We start from the raw sequence: 19,204 nt of genomic DNA, 5'->3' as shown, positions 1-19,204 counted from the left end.
GAGGCTTGTATTGTGTTTAGCCTTAGGACTTTACGTTACGTTGTTTTGTTGTTTTGTTCGTGTGTTTATCGTTGAAATAAACATGTATGCATTTCAGGCTGCGCCTTGGTCTGACCCGTCCTTAAACGAACGTGACACAAAGACTGTGTATCCTGTGTATAAAGTCACGTGGGAGGGCCAAAAAACATCTAACGACGCACTTAGCTGTTCTACAAGTGGTCGGAAGCAGGCGTTAGATTACAAGTGTGGGACTCTTGTATGTTAAGTCAGGGTGTGGAAATCTATGTTGTATATTCTATGTTCACATTCTAGTTGTTGTGGTTCTATGTTTGGCCGGGTATGATTCCCAATCAGAGGCAGCTGTGGCTCGTTGTCTCTGATTGGGGATCATACTTAGGTAGCCTTTTTGCATCATTAGTTGTGGGATCTTTTCCGTGTTAGAGGCTTGTATTGTGTTTAGCCTTAGGACTTTACGTTACGTTGTTTTGTTGTTTTGTTCGTGTGTTTATCGTTGAAATAAACATGTATGCATTTCAGGCTGCGCCTTGGTCTGACCCGTCCTTAAACGAACGTGACACAAAGACTGTGTATCCTGTGTATAAAGTCACGTGGGAGGGCCAAAAAACATCTAACGACGCACTTAGCTGTTCTACAAGTGGTCGGAAGCAGGCGTTAGATTACAAGTGTTTTCAAGTGCAACCTTAATAATGATGGTTTTGAGAAACAAAGCCTCCTGCCATCCAGGACCTCCACCATGTATATCTCACTAGGTCAGGATATTTAAGCCTCCATATATCCACTAGTTCTAATATATCCATGATATTCATGATTTCCTTAAGTGCATGAGGGTGTTAGCTTGTAGTGTGATTTCCTTTACGGTCCATTGAGGTATTTAAAACCGTATTATAATCTCCCACCATAATAATAGAGTATTGTATTGCTTGTAGGTTTGATAAATTCTTATATTTTCAAAGAAGCGTGGATCATCATTATTTGGACCGTATAGATTAATGAGCCAAATCTGTTTATGGTCCAATAATATATTTAAAATAATCCATCTACCTTGCGGATTTGTTTGGACAATTTACACATTCGGATCAAAATGATTGTTTATTAATACCATAACTCCTTTTGAGTTTCTTTGCCCATGTGAGAAGTATATTTGCCGTGATATTTGCATTGTTACTAAGTAAACCTCCAATTGTTCTCCACTATTCCACCCGCTAAATCCTCCACCCATCCCAAGTTGGGATGTCATCCCAGTGACCGGCAGGCCACCCCCGTCCCCCCGGATCCCATGGACCCCGAGAGACCGGGACCCATCCTTTGAAGGACTAACTCTGCCAGGCAGGCTCAGCATCTTGAGGGGGTGGTGCTGCTTTAGTGGGTCTCTGACCGCATTTATCTTTCTGTCTTGGCTGTGTATAGGCTACTTAATCTAACGATGAACTTAGCCTTAATATGCTTTTGGAAAACTGGGCCCTGAACTGTTTCCCAGAGGGGTCTTTGGAAGAGGGGGTTGAAGGGGTCAGCGATGATCTTTCCTGTATGCTTCATTGCCCTGGAGTTGTGCAGGACCTCGATGGAGGGCAGGTGGCAGCTGATGACCCTCTGCTGCAGTTTGCCCTTAGAGCGGCCCAACACATTCCCAAGTCAGACAGTGAACGAGGAGGTGAGGATGAAGTCGATGATGTTTGTGTAGAACCGAATCAGTATTGTCCGTGAGGGTTTGAATTTCTTACCCATTTGGGGCTGGTAATTCCTTCAGAGTTTTGCTGGGATATCTGTCAGGAAGCGCATTGCTGTTGTCGTGTAGTTTGGAGACATTATGTAAATCACAAACGCCACCTTATCTGTCAGAAGAGAAGAATAGACGGCACTCATTTTTCAGCGTTTGAGTTTGCCAGAAACGAGGGGGGATAAGAGATGAGATGAGGGGTGATGAGGGGGTAGAGGAATGTTAAAGACTGTTGATTTGCCAACATCTGGGGACGTTTTCAGTGGGAATGAAAAGGAAGAAAAACACTTGATAGCTGACTGTCCTCAAAAAGGAATTCATAGCTGCAGGGTCCCAGAGGGTGGAGGATTTAAAGCGCTAGCAAAGCTAATTTGTTGTCACTATATATCAATGTTAGCCTACCCTCTGGAAAGATAGAATTTGTTTTAGTAGCTTTCATCACTGTATTTTCATGTGTGCACTAGGTTGGATAGAATGTGTACTCAAGGATCTAGGAGGGTGTTTGATAGTGTGTGTGTGTGAGTTGGCCTACATAATGGTTGTGTGTGTAAAGGTGATTGAGATGAGAAGAGGGGAGGGGGGGAGAATGGGACACGAGTGTGTCCCATATTGATGGATGAATTTCAGTCAGGGCCAGTGAGTGTCTGCGTCTCAAATGGCACCCTAATCCCAAAGGGCTCTGGTCACAAGTAGTGTACTACATAGGGAATATGATGCCATTTGGGACGCAGGTTGAGTGTCTGGGCTGGCCCAGGGCCGGGATTGTGGTGTGTGCCAATCATCTCATCGATCTGTTTGTGTTTTCACCAGAGCTGTCCACCGCTGCACGCCAACCAGTCAGATGAAATATCTCTCTCCTTTCTTTACCTCAACCTTTTCTTTTGCACTTTAAGAGACGAGAGGGAAGAGAGAGAGACACAGAGAGAGTGTGAGGAAGAAAGAAAGGGAGAGGGGGTGTGAAAACTGCCAACAGACAACAGTACAGTAATCCCTCAAACTCAGTCCCAGGGCAGCAGGTGTCATGGCGGCCTACTGGGTCTGATACTCTGGATTGAGAATCTGTTTTGTTGTATTCCTCAGATCAGGTTTATAATTTGTCACTCAATGTATTGTACACATCTTTCTTTTGTTTCAATTGGGGACAACTACCTCACAGCTATCTAGTCAGAGCATTAAAACTATGATCTACTCATAATTTACATACTGTACATGAATAGATTTATGAGCAGAGAGTTACTGTAATCCAATATATTCCATATACAGCAGCAGTGCTCTTGAAATCTATTTTTGGGGGACAAAGTACAGGCAGAAAGCATGTGCGAAAGCTAAATGTTGTTAGCTAGTGATTTGATTCATGTTTGTCAAGAGAGCCTTACTGAGAAAATTACCCTCTTGAATTTTCAATATATCTTTAAAGAGGAGGAATTAGGGTTTATAATTGGTTTATACTCAAACAATTATCAGCTATTTTAACTTAGAACAAATATACTGTAGTATAGACACATTGTGGACTGTTTTAGAATGTATTTATCTGTATGCCCACACACAAGGACAAGCTGGGAGATTTTCCTACTGAAATAGTCATTTATAATCCACTCAGTGAGCTAAGAACCTGGTTACATTGACTGATTAATGACCAATCAATGCTGCTATTCCATTGATCCCCATTGATGGTGTAGCTGGGTCCTAAATGGTACCCAATTCCCTTTATAGTGCAGTACATCTGGTCAGGGCTCATACAAATGTAGGATCTTAATTTGACCACCCTGTTGCAAGATAACTTTCCTGCAATGCAGGACATTTAAAACTCGTATTGTATTTGAGGTTTAAAAAGGCTTCAGCAGTTTTTTATTTCCACAAAAAAATTTATCAACCCCTACAAAAATTGCCATTTGGAACGCAGGCGTAATTCTTTGAAGCCCACAGTAAGGCCCTGCCTTAGTAACTAATGACAGGGGATATAGCTGTAGCCTACCATTGTGTTTGCCTCTGAGCTAAGATAAGCCTTTGTCTGCATCCCAAATTGTCTGCGACCCTATCTATGCTCTACGCAGTACACTACTTTTGACCAGAGCCCTATGGGGCTCTATGAATATAGGGTGCCATTTGGGAAACACCCTTTAACTCTATTATCTCTGGGTGGGTGGCTGTTGATTGGTTAATAAACTGGCTAATTGTTAAGTAAATAATGTCTATGGGTGGTTCCCTTTACATGATAGGAGGCTCAGTATTCGGTACACAGAGCATGGATTTAATCTCTAGTAGCTAGCTACCTCTGCACCAGTTTCACAACACAAGGATCTATGGTGCTTTTGCTACCGCTGTGCTACAGTAAAGAGAGAGAGAGAGAGAGAGAGAGAGAGAGAGAGAGTATTAGTACAGTAGCAGCATCATATACAGTATCAGCACTGCATATAGCGGTAGTCAGGGTATGCACAGTACAGTGTATACCAGTAGTAGTCAGGGTCTACATGATACAGTTATATAACTGTAGTCAGTGTATGCATGATGCTGTTTAAACCAGCTCTACAGCCTTGGGGAAGAGCTAAGCTGCTCAGGTAAGGTTCTAATATGAGATTATAATGAAACTCTCAGGTCTGCCTAGGTTTGGCTGTTTTTCTCTTTTCCATTGCCTGGCAACAGAGACGTGTGTGTGTGTGTGTGTGTGTGTGTGTGTGTGTGAGAGTGTGCTTATGTGCTTGTGTGTGCATGGTACAGAGAGACCTGAAGGGAAATAGACATAAATTATGTTATTGTTTAAGCGGAAGTTGTAGCAGACGCCCTCTACGTTCACCATACATGTCCCTCGACAACATGTATGATCTTGATTAAGCTTGATATCTCTGGCAGTGTTATTTCAAAGATGATCTAACTATGGTATGATCTTGAAATATCCCTGTGGGAAAAACTGGTTGAAATAGAGTCTTTTCAGCTGTAAAACCTGGTTGAAATTACAACTTTCAACCAGTTTTGCCCAGTATGATAGTTTTACAATGACGAGGGACTCGAATGGTTAAGAGTTGTAATATGTATTACTGTTACTATGATTATAATGACAAGCGACAAAGTAGCTGGTGTTGATCTTGATAAGGTGACAAGAAACAGTTTCAGGGCAGGCAACTCTAAAAATGTGCAAAAATATCCCTTCTCTCTCTCACTAATATATCTTCACTCCTTTCCAAGACCCCCCAGCAACATTACACTCAAGTAATGTGACAGTTCTTGTCTTTGAGCAATGAGTTATATCTCCACTCACTTCCCTCTGTTTCTAGATATCATCTGTTTGACTGACTTGCTGAGGAAAGCTCTTGTGATGTTATTGAACACTAGAATAGATATGTTTTGAAGGCGGTGTGTGTTTGAAGACTAAAGTTTGTGTGTGTGTCTGTTAAAGTCGGTGTGTGTTTGAAGACTGTCTGATAGCGGAGTGCGTCAGAAAGAAATTGAGAGATCAAGCATTAGTAGAACATCAAGTGTGTGTAGTCTTCTCATGCTGTAGTGCTGTCCTTGGGGTAAGAAGCTCAAGCTGTCTCTTGTAGTGTGTGTAAGCTTGCTTGTGCGCACACACGCACGGGCACACACACCTGATTCAGAGAGGTTGGGTTAAATGCGGAAGACACATTTCGGTTGAATGCATTCAGTTGTGCAACTGGCTAGGTATCCCTTTCCCATTCCATTCACATACACTCCTGCTGCGTTGCCTGCCGATGTGTGAATGATCTCATTCCCAGTCCTGAGTGAAGTTGTGTGTGTGTGTAGAGTACCTGCTGGTTAGAAGCAGGATATATGCACTGTGTTAAAAATGGTGGTGTACACACGAGTGAACAACAACCCTTATTCACATTTTTAACAGATATGGTTAATGCTTAACAGTCAGCTAAATTTGAGTCTGAAACTGTGACTTCATTTGTAATAGGATCAACTTTTTCCAAGCTGTCTGGTTCAGTTGTAGTTTCCTTCACATCTCTACAATCAGTAACTATGTCTGGCAGATAGTAGATAGAGCCACCCATCCTCTCCTTTCAGCTGCTCCTTTAATCACAGAGATAATAGTCCTACTATCTCTACTTCTCATCAGTGCTGTCTAAACTTGTCTTTCATCATCAGACAAAGGGATTGTAATGCTGTTGATAATTAGGATGTTTTATTCTGTTATTTCATAATTGAACGGGTTGATGCCATTGCATGTAGAAGACAGAAACATTGTATCATCCGTTGGATCTGGTTAGATATTACAAGGATATGTATTATTTCAGTTTCAAAGATATACAAAAATGACAATCTTGATTGCTTGTATGCCATGACCGACATCAAGGAAAGGATACTAAACCTGGATGTATTTCACATTGAGTTAACAACATTAAGGCTGGGGTTAAATCCGGATGTGCTTTGTCAGCTGTGCACCTGTAAAAGGCAATGTTCCCGCCTTCGTGGAGACCGCGTTCAGAGTAAACGCTGCACTCGGCTCAATTGGAAATGACCTTTAAATGTCAAACCTGCTATAACGCGGATCTACCACTGATCGGATTTAATCCTGACCTGAGAGACCTTGAGAAGAAAGATGAGTAGTTATTTTATACGGGGATTTAGACTCCAGCCTTGTTTTACCTCTCTGCACAACACACAACCCAGCTCGGTGTCATGACATCAGACTGAAAGCATTTTGAACAGGCAGCAGGCTACGATTCTGAGTAGGCGTCAATAGACATCATGCTACAAAGGGCTTTGAATTGGTCTGATTTAACAAACAAATAATTGTCTTTGTGTGGACAGCACAGTTGATAACATTGTTTATGCTCTTGGATGCATAGACAACACGGAAAGCCCCTTCTCTCAATTGATTGACGTCACTTCAACAGTATTTCATCCTTCCATGATATCTGTATCTACACTGAGTGCACAAAACATTAGGAACACCTGCTCTTTCCATGACATAGACTGACCAGGTGAATCCAGGTGAAAGTCATCAATCGTACAGCCAGAGCCCAAATCTACCATGTTCAACCTGTATACAGGTACGAGTGTAAAGGGCTACAACACTTTATGTTTGTGTTTCCTTTATTTTGGCAGTTACCTGTATCTATGGTAATGGAGCCAGCTGCTAGATAGACATTGATTAAGACAGAACAATGTGAGGTGTCTGATGTGTTTCAGAATCAGGGAAATTCAATCAGTAAGTCTGGTCCTAGTGTTGTATCTATTCTCTCCAGTTTTCCACTAGGGTTTGTTGATAAAAAAGGAAAGGTAGCCAAAGACGTGGTCAAATATTGGCTTTTGGAGAATGAGATGCAAGCTCCTCAAGAGATATATGATCACCTCCCTCTCCAGGACACACACACACACGGACACACACATACACACCTCCCCCTCCTCAGCTGTATTACTGATGTATCCGAGAGGTAGTGGATTGTGTGTTTGTTGGTCACGCTCATGTGGGTGTGTGGGCCAGAGCTTATAGTACTGCTGCCTGGCAGGCTCGTCTGTGGATGGGGACTGTGTGTGTGTGTGTGTGTGTGTGTGTGTGTGTGTGTGTGTGTTTGCTTGCTGATGGGGACTAGCTCCTTAAGATGGAAATTGCCATAATGTGTCCTGCAGCAGTCTGCTGCACAGGCCCCTGGACACACACGGCACACATCACAAGGCACACACACACACTTTTCATCATCGAGATACACCTTTCTCAAGGGCAAATGTGCTCTTCTCTGTTGGCCTGTGTGCTTCACTTGCGATGTATAAGAACATTTTAGTCTAATTAAGATGAATTGTTGCGTGGAGGATTAACATAGGAGTGAGTGTGGAGCGTAAAAGTACTTGGCAACTCAGTCAATTAACCCCTAGTTTCAATTTACAGAGAGTAACAGTTTCTGACTGTGCCAGAGTTTTTAATCTTAGTACCGGTAAGTAAGTGGCCACCCTTGTAAGTGGCATACTATCAATGCCTTTTCATGCATACAAGTACATAGTAATGACTTTTTGCGAAAGTGCATGTTATTTTGTAGGAGGCGAGCCTTTCTTTCAGAAAAGGGAACTGTTTAGTTTCGATGCGTGTCTAATGTCTACACTCTGCATCCCAAATGGCACCCTATTCCCTATTTAGTGCACTACTTTTGACTGGAAACCCAAAAGGAAATAGGGTGCCATTTGGGACTCAGCTTTGTCCTCAGTATCTGAAGGTAATGGGTGTTAACCTGTGTTTCTGTTCCCTTTCTCTCCTCTACTCCCTTGTCTTCCAACTCCCCTGCTACTTTTTACCCCCCTCTCTGACCTGCTCCAACCAGTGTATACTTTTTGGGAGTGTGTGTGTCCTTTCCTTGGTTATTTTTAGCTGCTGTCTTTAAGGAGGAGTGCGCTTTTTCCTTCGGCTGATCGTGTGTGCTGTGGAGCGAGACAGGGGGGACTGGAGGGACACAGTGTGTGTGTGTGTGCGTGTGTGTTCCAGCTCCGCTCAGCGGAGGGAGTGTGTCTGTCCTTTCGGATGGTCCCAGGGGGCCAGAGGGGCTGTGGAGATTGGACAGGGATAGGGGGCACCAGTAGGGAACTCGCCATCATTACTTAATCATATTCCCTTCCTACAGTCATATCATATGATGGACCAAACCTTGGGTTGTATTAAGACTTTTCTGAATTAATTCACAGTTGCTTTTAAGTGCTTTATAGAGGATGTTCAGAAATTAGATTTGCCATACCTCCTATAGTTCTGCTCAGTGACAGTGAGGTGTGTTTTTTCTCCCACACTAGGTGAAATGTGAAAATGGGTCCCAAAACTATAATGAGAGAGAGAGAGAGAGAGAGAGAGAGAGAGAGAGAGAATGAGTCACCTAAAGAAAGGTAGACAGAGTAACAGTCGAGAAATAATGTATTTAGAGAGAGTAAATAACAGAGGATGGAGGGGAAGAGAGTAAAGGATACAGGAGGGAATGAGATGATAGTGAAAGAGTGAGTGTATGGGAATATTGAGCCACAAAGCATTTTTGTCAGATCAAAGCTAATCCTTATCTTATGAAGGGTTTTTACTAATACCCCTGGTTCTCTTACCCCTAAGGCAGGTCTCTCTCTCTCTCTCTCTCTCTCTCTCTCTCTCTCTCTCTCTCTCTCTCTCTCTCTCTCTCTCTCTCTCTCTCTCTCTCTCTCTCTCTCTCTCTCTCTCTCTCTCTCTCTCTGTCTCCTCCCCTGTAACTAAAATTACTGGGATTTTTCTGCATTTTACTTGACTTTGAAATGGTGGTAGAGAATGCAGAACGGTTTAGAGAAACTAGGTCAAGCGAAGAGTGAAGGGGGTATCGCATCAGAACCAAAACAGAAAGATGCATTTTGCCTGGGGAGGTATAGAGGGAGAGAGGAAAAGAGGGGGAGGGAGGAAGTGGGTGAATTTCAGATGTGTGTGGCGGAGACGCTAACCGCTGCAAATGGGATGCTTTACAGTGGATTTAGAAACCTATCACAATACATACATGTTTGTGTCTCAAATGGTACCCTATTCCCTAAGTAGTGCAGTACTTTTGGCCAGGGCCCATAGATAATAGGGTGCCATTTGGGACACAGCCGGTATGTCACATGGATGTCTTCACTATGTCTGCAAGTCCATTACAACTTGTGAGCAAACAGCTGTGAGAGCTGAGGAGTTTAATTGACAAGATCTAATTTGACAAAATGAATAGTATCTATGGTCACCTTGAAAATAAAAAGGTTTCACGGTTGTTCCATGTCACTGTCCCTCTGTCAGTCAGTTACTAAGACATGTACCTACTACCATACAAGCTACAGTGTCCCTATAGGGCTGAGAGATGGAAGAGGAAAGAAAAAAGCTTGCCTTGCTTTGAGTCCAACTCTCCATTTCACACTCCCAGCTCACAGAGACCCTCTTTGGCATTTTAACAGCAATATTTTGACAGAACGTAATCATCTGTAAATGTCAGCGTCATAACAGAGATTCTACATGGATTAAGGGCAATTCCACATTAATGGAATTACGCTAACATGCTACCCAGACCGCAAGCGCACAAGTTGATTTTGTCCCCCCCACACCAGACGCGATCAGGACACGCAGGTTGAAATATCAAAATAAACTCTGAACCAATTATATTAATTTAGGGAGAGATCGAAAAGCATTAAACATTTATGGCAATTTAGCTAGCTAGCTTGCTGTTGCTAGCTAATTTGTCCTGGGATATAAACATTGGGTTGTTATTTTACCTGAAATGCACAAGGTCCTCTACTCCGACAATTCATCCACAGATAAAACGGTAAAACTTTGTTTTCTAGTAATCTCTCCTCCTTCAGGCTTCTTCTTCTTCTTTGGACTTTAAATGGCGTTTGGCAACCAACTTTATGGTGCATTACCACAACCAACTGGACAGGAGCGTAGACCTCAGTTCATCTTTCAATCACCCACCTGGGTAGATGCTCCTAAAAACCAATGAGGAGATGGGAGAGGCAGGACTTGCAGCGCGTTGAGCGTCACAAATAGAACCAAGATCTATTTTAGCGCCTGGCCACGCAGACGCTCGTTGATGAGCGCGAGTAGTGTGGGTGCAATGATTGAATAACATGTATGTGTACATTTATTTTCCAACGCTCACACATGCAACACGTACGGTGTGGTTAGCATGTAACACTTGAAATGAATGCCAAACAAAAACCATTGATTTCAAAGTTGAACAAACCATAAAACTCTATGCACAAGGACTACTTAGAAAAATGTACACAGTAAGTAAATAAAAAAATCTGGGAAAAGTGTGCAAAGTTTGGTAACAGAATTACAGTAACATCCTGTTAAAGTAGTCCTTGTGCATAGAGCTGTATGGTTTGTTAAACTTTGACATCAATGTTTTTTGTTTGGTATACATTTTAAGTGAGAAATCTGAGTCTCAGCATTATTCTGTTACCATGGAATTGACCTTAACTAACATGGCTGATATGATTACGTAAGAAGAAGAGTGGGAGAACAAACTTTCACAGAGCCTGTGGCCAACTAATACGTACGTTGATTTTTTATGTATTCTGTGTACAGCGTGATGACCAAATACATTTCCTGCTGTGGGATAATGAAGTTAACTGAACTGAAGATGCAAAATAATTAGCCTTAGTGCCCAGACTTGCCCTATTGTGTCTGATGTGGATATGTCATGCATGATGATGATGTCACTTTCCATCACGTGTGGTTGTGGCATGTGTTATGACAACCTCCTTTCTCTTTGCTCTGTATGATGTGGTGTGTATGAGCTTCGTCACACGTTTCTGTAATGTTAGTTATTTCTCTGTCGTGTGTGTGTGTGTGTGTCTGATGAGAGCTAACTGTGTGTTTGTGTGTGTGTGTGTGTGTGTGTGGTGCACATGCGCATGTATCACTGCATTGTGGGTGTGTGTCTGTGTGTGTGTGATTCCTTCTGATGTTGCAGCCAGGTGGGCAGGCAGGCAGAGAGGCAGAGCGTGGATAGGGGCAGGGCAGCTAACTGACTTATCTGTGTGAAAATGAATGCGAGAGATCCAGGCTGATGAGGGACGAAGGCTGCACCCTATTCCCCATAGGGCTCTGGTCAAAAGTAGTGCACTATATAGGGAATGGGGTGCCATTCGGGACAAACACAAAGCCTACGTGCCTGGCTGCCCGCTACAATGCCCATAACATGCCCCTGCTCCTATTTCTGCTCCATCAGTGTTGATGCCCACTTCTATACATACACACACACACCCTCTCTATCCCGTAAATCTCTTCAGCCCATTAACACTGCTGTCCTCTCTATTGTTTCACAGATGAACCACCATGTGACCTCGATCGTCCTGTGACATCACACCGACACTGAGACGGCCAGGTGGGTGGAAGGACACCGAGCAGAGGCTACGTGATCAAACAGCACAGCTTTGCTCTGAGGAGGATTCAAGTGCCTTATAGAGGTTCTGGATACCATTTGGCTTTCTGCTACTACAGTCAAATAATAAGAGACATTCTTCTTTGTCATCCTGGTTAACAGTTGAGCACGTTCTCTCCCTTCTCCTGAAACTATAAAGCACCTAGCCTTGTGAAACCAGCCTATTCTCGTGATTGCTAACATTCTGATAAGTGAAGTGAAAGGAAACGTGAAAGCTACTATAAAGGACCAATAATAACAATCCATAACAAAATGGAGACTCGGTCTCTCTCGCAGGACTCCATCTTGGAGTGTCAGATCTGTTTTAACTACTACAGCCCGCGACGGAGGCCCAAGCTGCTGGACTGCAGACACACGTGCTGCTCCGTGTGCCTGACCCAGATGAGGTCCAGCCAGAAAGAGATCCGCTGCCCCTGGTGCCGTGGCGTCACCAAACTTCCCGCCGGCCTCTCCGTCTCCCATCTCCCCGATGACCCCGACATCATCACCGTCATCGCAATCCCGCACGCCTCCGAGCACACGCCCGTCTTCATCCGCCTGCCTAGCAATGGCTGCTACATGCTGCCCCTGCCCATCGCTAAGGAAAGGGCACTGTTGCCCGGCGAACTGGGCTGCCGGTTCCTGCCAGGTGGCAGCGGGCAGCAGAAGGTAGATGTGGCAGTGGTGGCCATGCCTGAGCTGCAACCCCTGGGGATGAGTCTCGACAGCCTGGAGGAGGCAGAGAGGAGGGGAGCCGGGGGAGGTGGTGGTGGAGGGAAGGGCTCCACGTGGTCCGGGGTGTGTACAGTGATCCTGGTAGCCTGCGTCCTGCTCTTTCTCCTGGGAATCGTGCTCCACAACATGTCCTGCATCTCCAAACGCTTTACTGTCATCTCCTGTGGCTGAGGGGAGGGGCCAGACATCACATCAATCACCATGTTCCCTCCCACTCCCTCCTGCTGTAGCTCTACCCCCCTCCTCAGCCTGGATTATGACGAGAATAAAGGATTTTACACCTATCATGGATGGCCAAAAAAATGACAGACAGAGACAAAGAGAGAGAGGGGGGAACTACAAATAAACTGGGGACTGAAACTCATTTGCTCCTATTATTGATTTGGAGATATTCTGGAGACACAAAAAAACACACCTTTCAGTCAACTTGATGCACCCCTCTACACCTCAACCCCCATGACAATATCCCCCTCCCCCCAGTCCCCTGTTCTCTCAGAAGGAGGGCCTCAGCCTCATGGAAACCTTGTGGAAATTTGAGGTACCCTGTGGACCTATGGACCCGGGGACCTAATTTGGGGGCCCCTGTGCCCCCGGGACCTGGTGGTGATACACCATGGTTGTCCTGGTCCATTTCCTTCTGTGGTCAGTAGTCAGTCAGTAATCATGTTGTTTAGCTAAGTGTCAGTTCTGAGCACATACAGTATCTCCAGCTGGAGCTGCAATATACAGTGTTTGGACTTATTGGTAGATCTGGGATCAAATACTAATATACTAATCTTTTCAAATACTTTGAGTGTTTGCTTAAGTCTGCCTGGAGTGCCAGATGGGTGAGGTATGACGTTTTTGGACTTTTCTATTGGTTTATTAAACCAGGCAAGTTTAAACAGATAAGGTATTTCAATTGATTTTCCAAGTATTTGAAACCCAGGTCTGCTTTCTTTATTTCTGTCCTCAGTGCTGAGGCGTAACAGACAGTGTATACAGTAACTATGTATAATCCACTACACCACCTCTAGCCAAGGGTTGTTCCAAGAGGGACTGAACAATCAATACTGGTGGTGGTGGTTCGCTGTGTTCTGTGTCCCAAATTACACTCTATTTATTATATAGTGCACTATGCAGGGGATAGGGTGCCATTTGGGGCGATTGCTTTGTTTAAAATATTATCCTAATCTCTCTAACGCTCTAAAAACAGAGTGCTTACTTACTGTTGCTCCAATATATAATGCAGTACTATATGTATGTGTTGGTATTTTGATCAATAATGTTTTAAAAACAAAAACAGGGAAATATGTGATCTCTGTGTTGAGTTATGAACATATAAACCAGCCTATATTTGATAGAAAGCACATACTACATGTCTTCAGTAGCCAGCCAGCCTAAAGTAGTAATGATTGAGTTACTGTAGTGTTGCAATGATTTGTCTAACCCCAATGCCCTTTACTGAGAACAGATGGTCATTGCTTTTAATATTGAACTCTCTGGACAGTATTTACATGAAGGGAGATCAGTGTGAGAGATAGAGCATGTGGGTGAGCATATGACTTTGACCTGCTTATCACGGACGCCCACCCACATTCTCTATCTCTCATACTGATCTCCCTTCATGTTAATACTGTCTTTGATCTTCATATGGGGCTGTGGGGTCACAGTAAGGTGGTGTGAGGGTGCTGGGAGGGGCTAGGAGTGGGCGGGCGGAGGGTCAAAGTCTTAATGCTAATCACATTGATATATGAAGAGTTATACATATTTTCTTCTTCTTCTCCATGTATGTGTCCCAAATGACACATTTTTACCTATTTAGTGCACTGCTTTTGACCAGTGCCCATAGTGCCCTGGTCAAACGTAGTGCACTATATAGAGAATAGGGTGCATTGTGGGACACAGCCCATGTCTTTGTTGTTGTTGACAAAATTATTATGATCCGGTATCTACTGTATTAAAGCAATTTAGTGTAATCACAAACAAACAAACAGGGTGAACTATTTTGTAGCAGCCATGTACATACATGTACAGACATGATTGTATTTCTCCTTGTTGTCCTTCTTTCTATTTGTGTTTACATGTTTACTTCTGTCTGTCTGTAATAGTAGCCTGGTCTAGAATCAGTTCTTATTACAGCAAGTTAGAACCCTTGGTGGACAGTGTTTAGTGGAGATGCGTTTAGACTGATCTAGGATCAGTGCTCAAGACAGCGGGTTAGTTAGGCACTTTGTTAGGGTTACAGAATTCGGTACATTTTTTACAACATCCTGGTTGGAACCAATCACAGCCAGAGAGGAGGAGGTTGTAGAAATGAGAGACTCCAGTTGTTGTGGGGATTGGCTGTTCAGCTCTTACCTACAGATAATTGCACTTGGTCTGGCGGCTATCAAACTGGTGCCGGAACCACCAACGGCCATGATGGAACCTCTGCCTGAACACTATATATGCATCCCAATAGTGCACGATATGGGCACAGGCTCTCTCTATCTCCACCGCCCTCGAAAACATCAAACAGACCTCCTGGGCTGCCACTGTGATTGGCACTAATGTAACTCAATATTGGACTCCTTAAAAAGGCAGTCAGTGAGTGAGAAATCTCAGTTTGATTGCCGAAAATATCTGTAGGTAAGAGGTGAACAGCCAATCCCCAGAACAACTGGAGTCTGTCATTTCTACAACCTCCTCCTATAGATCATTCCCCGGTTTTAAACTGGGGAATTATCTAATGGTATGTACAGTTGAAGTCGGAAGTTTACATACACTTAGGTTGGAGTCATTAAAACTAGTTTTTCAACCACTCCACACATTTCTTGTTAACAAACTATAGTTTTGGCAAGTCGGTTCACGACATCTACTTTGTGCAATTTTTCCAACAATTGTTTACAGACAGATTATTTAACTTGGAATTCACTGTATCACAATTCCAGTGGGTCAGAAGTTTACATACACTAAGTTGACTGTGCCTTTAAACAGCTTGGAAAATTCCAGAAAATTATGTAATGGCTTTAGAAGCTTCTGATAGGCTAATTGACATCATTTTAGTAAATTGGAGGTGTACCTGTGGATGTATTTCAAGGCCTACCTTCAAACTCAGTGCCTCTTTGCTTGACATCATTGGAAAATCTAAAGAGATCAGCCAAGACCTCAGAAATTTTTTTTTAGATTTCCACAAGTCTGGTTCATCCTTGGGAGCAAATTCCAAACGTCTGAAGGTGCCACGTTCATCTGTACAAACAATAGTATGCAAGTATAAACACCATGGGACCACACAGCCGTCATACCGCTCAGGAAAGAGACACGTTCTGTCTCCTAGAGATTAACGTACTTTGGTGCGAAAAGTCCTATATCGGCATAACCTGAAAGGCCACTCAGCAAGGAAGAAGCCACTGCTCGAAAACCGCCATAAAAAAGCCAGACTACGGTTTGCAACTGCACATTGGGACAAAGATCGTACTTTTTGGAGAAATGTCCTCTGGTCTGATGAAACAAAAATAGAACTGTTTGGCCATAACGACCATTGTTATGTTTGGAGAAAAAAAGGGGGCCTTGCAAGCCGAAGAACACCATCCCAATCGTGAAGCACGGGGGTGGCAGCATCATGTTGTGGGGGTGCTTTGCTGCAGGAGGGACTGGTGCACTTCACAAAGTAGATGGCATCATGAGGAAGGACAATTATGTGGATATATTGAAGCAACATCTCAAAACATCAGTCAGGAAGTTAAAGCTTGGTCGCAAATGGGTCTTCCAAATGACCCCAAGCATACTTCCAAAGTTGTGGCAAAATGGATTAAGGACAACAAAGTCAAGGTATTGGAGTGGCCATCACAAAGCCCTGACCTCAATCCTATAGAAAATGTGTGGGCAGAACTGAAAAAGCGTGTGCGAGCAAGGAGGCCTACAAACCTGATTCAGTTACTCCAGCTCTGTCAGGAGGAATGGGCCAAAATTCACCCAACTTATTGTGGGAAGCTTGTGGAGGCTACCCGAAATGTTTGACCCAAGTTAAACAATTTAAAGGCAATGCTACCCAATACTAATTGAGTGTATGTAAACTTCTGACCCACTGGGAATGTGATGAAAGAAATAAAAGCTGAAATAAATCATTCTCTCTACTATTACTCTGACATTTCATATTCTTAAAATAAAGTGGTGATCCTAACTGACCTAAGACAGGGAATTGTGAAAAACTTAGTTTAAATGTATTTGGCTAAGGTGTATGTAAACTTCCGACTTCAACTGTATGCCACCCTGAGTATTGTTATATTAGACACATTTATAAAAAAGGCTGTAAATATATGGTGCCAATAAACCAGACTTGTCCGTTTCATTGTCTGTAGATAGATACCACAGTAAACAGCAATAACAGTAGTTAATAGGGATGCAACCCAAAGCCTTACACCCACCCAGCCAGCCAGGCCTTGGCAGCGTCCCAAATGGCACCCTATTCCCTATAATGTTATAGTGAACTACTTTTGACCAGAGTCTTATGGGCCCTGGTCAAATATAGTGCACTATATAGGAAATAGGGTGCCATTTGGGAAGCAGTGTGTCTGGCTCTAAAGGTTTTTTTTAGGTCAGTGGTAGGTGGTGAGATTTCTTCTTGTTATCCATGTCTGTGTCCCAAATGGCACCTTATTTCCTATTTAGTTCACTACTTTTGACCAGGGCCCATAGGAATCTGGCCAAAAGTAGTTCACTATATAGGGAATAGCAGGTGCTATTAGGGACGGCGCTAAGATGTTTGTTTCCATGCTACAGTAAACCAGTTAAACTGGAATCATTTTCAGATGACACTGTTTACTTTTAAACAACAGTCCATGTACAAAGCCAATGACTACATCCTGTAGCCTTAAGCTTTTACTGCAGTGGGCTAAATCAGGGTCACACAAAGTGTTTCTTGGTAGTCTTCAGAAAATCTACTTTAAAACAAAAGTATAGACCTCACACACATGGTTATGGGCTTAACAGAAGACACCTGTACCATGTCAGATATAGAGTTGAAATGTATTACATTTTGAGTTTGCATCACAATATTACACTTTATATACATCACAGAAGACTGAAAAATATATTTCTTTAAACATTTGACATAGAAACACCGGATCTTCCGAGTTAAAAAATTATTATGTTTATTAATTATGAAAGATATTCATAACATTCCACCCATGAGGCCACTAGGTCATTTGACTGCAGGAAAGGGCTATGCTGCGATTCAATCCGATCATGCTTTGTCAGCAATGCACATTTTTAAGGCAATGTTCCATGTTCGCGGACACCACATTCATGGTGAACACTGCATATGTCGGCTCAATCAGAAATGACGTGTAAATTGGCGCATTGACCTAACTCGCGATCGGATTGAATCCCAGCATAAACTTGGATAGGACACTTTTTTCATTCCAGTGTTTATTTCATGGCTCTGACATTTGAAGCTCCCCCTTTGTTACTTAACAGACACACCAAGTGACATTTGAATACGGGCAATTTGGTTAGAAGACTAACAGGGAATGCCTGCTGCTGCTATGTCAGAAACATGATGTGCGTCCCAAATGGCACCCTATTCCCTATGTAGTGCACTATATAGGAAATATGGTGCCATTTACAGCACTTTCACCTTTCTATCTCTAGAACACATGTAATGTATGAGTGTGTATGAGAGAGAGCGAAGAAGACCAAGGGTTGTCAAGTCTGTGCCTGTGTGTTTGTCAGTCAGTGATGTCAAGTTTCAGTAGTAGTTTCTGTTTGTGTCAGGTTTGACAGACAGCTGTCTCAGTGATATATTAAATAAACAGTCTGAAATTCACCTGCACTCTTTTTGAGTAATTTATTTTTTCAACAAATAATTGTTATTTTAAACCAAATAAAACGAGTGTTAAGAATAACGGACCCAGCAATCTAGTAGCGTGAAAACAAAAGATGTTGTAGGCCAAAGTGTAAAAGGGATGACGGTATCCAAAGAAAAATGGTTGTAGTTCAAAAATGTTTTAATTGACAAAAAAAATCTAAATTGACAAAAATGATCCAAGTTTCTTAGGCTACTGTAGCAACATAACGGCTACAAAGTCAAAACACCTAAACACTGCAACAACTGCAGAAAGACTCACCCAAGTCTAATACCTGAAAGCTGAAGCAACAGCGGCACACTGTCTAAATATGCCCAGCCCTCTCGACCAACCATAATAAAATTGCTCAAATGGGTTAAATAGCCTGAAACCGGAAATGGTGTCATGTGACGTATGCCTACCAACGGCAGGGCTGTGTTCAGTACGAAAAAAAAGTGTGCAACGTTCAATTAAATGGAAACGGTGCTGTTTTGAAAGACCAGTTGATAAACAGGGAGGGGTTGGGTTGTGGGTTCAAAATGCACCGCTGCCCTTTAAATATGTCACTCATTGCTTCAAGCCACACCCAACAAATAGAGCAAACATACCTCAAGGTCTGTTCAAGAACTTTGAAAAACGTTGTAGGGGAACTTGTCGTTCAGTGCAAACTGTCACACAACTTAGCAAACGTTGAACTGAACGCACCCCAAGTGGATCCACACATGAAACAAATGCACCTCAAAGCGAGATAAAATAAACAAACATAATAGTCATTGGAAATAGTATAATGCATTATAATGATCACAAAATGTAATATTATGTAACCAACATTTTAGAATGGATTATCCCAAACAATCTCCACACTGGTAAGGTAGGGCATGACCCGGCGCGCACCCTCTACAACACCCAACATGAGACCCTCAAGATGGTGAGTTGCGGTATAAATGTTACAAACTGTGGTTTTTGTGCAAACTAAGGAACATAATGACTCGATCAAAGCATGAATATAAAGAAGCACTATTGCTAACACATACAAATGTGAGTTATTATCTGAACATTAATAAATACGCAACTTT

The 19,204-nt window shown here is 42.9% G+C and overlaps 1 protein-coding gene across 2 annotated transcripts in view; it reads left to right on the top strand.

Moving 5' to 3' along the window:
- LOC121549964 (E3 ubiquitin-protein ligase RNF152) overlaps positions 1-15,101 on the top strand; it is a 76,130-nt gene extending 61,029 nt beyond the window's left edge. For both annotated transcript variants that reach the window (XM_041861992.2, XM_041861993.2), the window contains one exon: positions 11,492-15,101. In XM_041861992.2, the coding sequence (XP_041717926.1) occupies positions 11,860-12,492 (633 nt within the window). In that variant the 5' untranslated portion in view covers positions 11,492-11,859 and the 3' untranslated portion in view covers positions 12,493-15,101. The remainder of the gene's footprint in view (positions 1-11,491) is intronic.
- Positions 15,102-19,204: the final 4,103 nt, after the last annotated feature.

The sequence above is a fragment of the Coregonus clupeaformis genome, chromosome 34 (assembly GCF_020615455.1).
Source record: "Coregonus clupeaformis isolate EN_2021a chromosome 34, ASM2061545v1, whole genome shotgun sequence".
NCBI lineage: Eukaryota > Metazoa > Chordata > Actinopteri > Salmoniformes > Salmonidae > Coregonus > Coregonus clupeaformis.
This window is presented reverse-complemented; position numbering and strand designations above follow the sequence as displayed.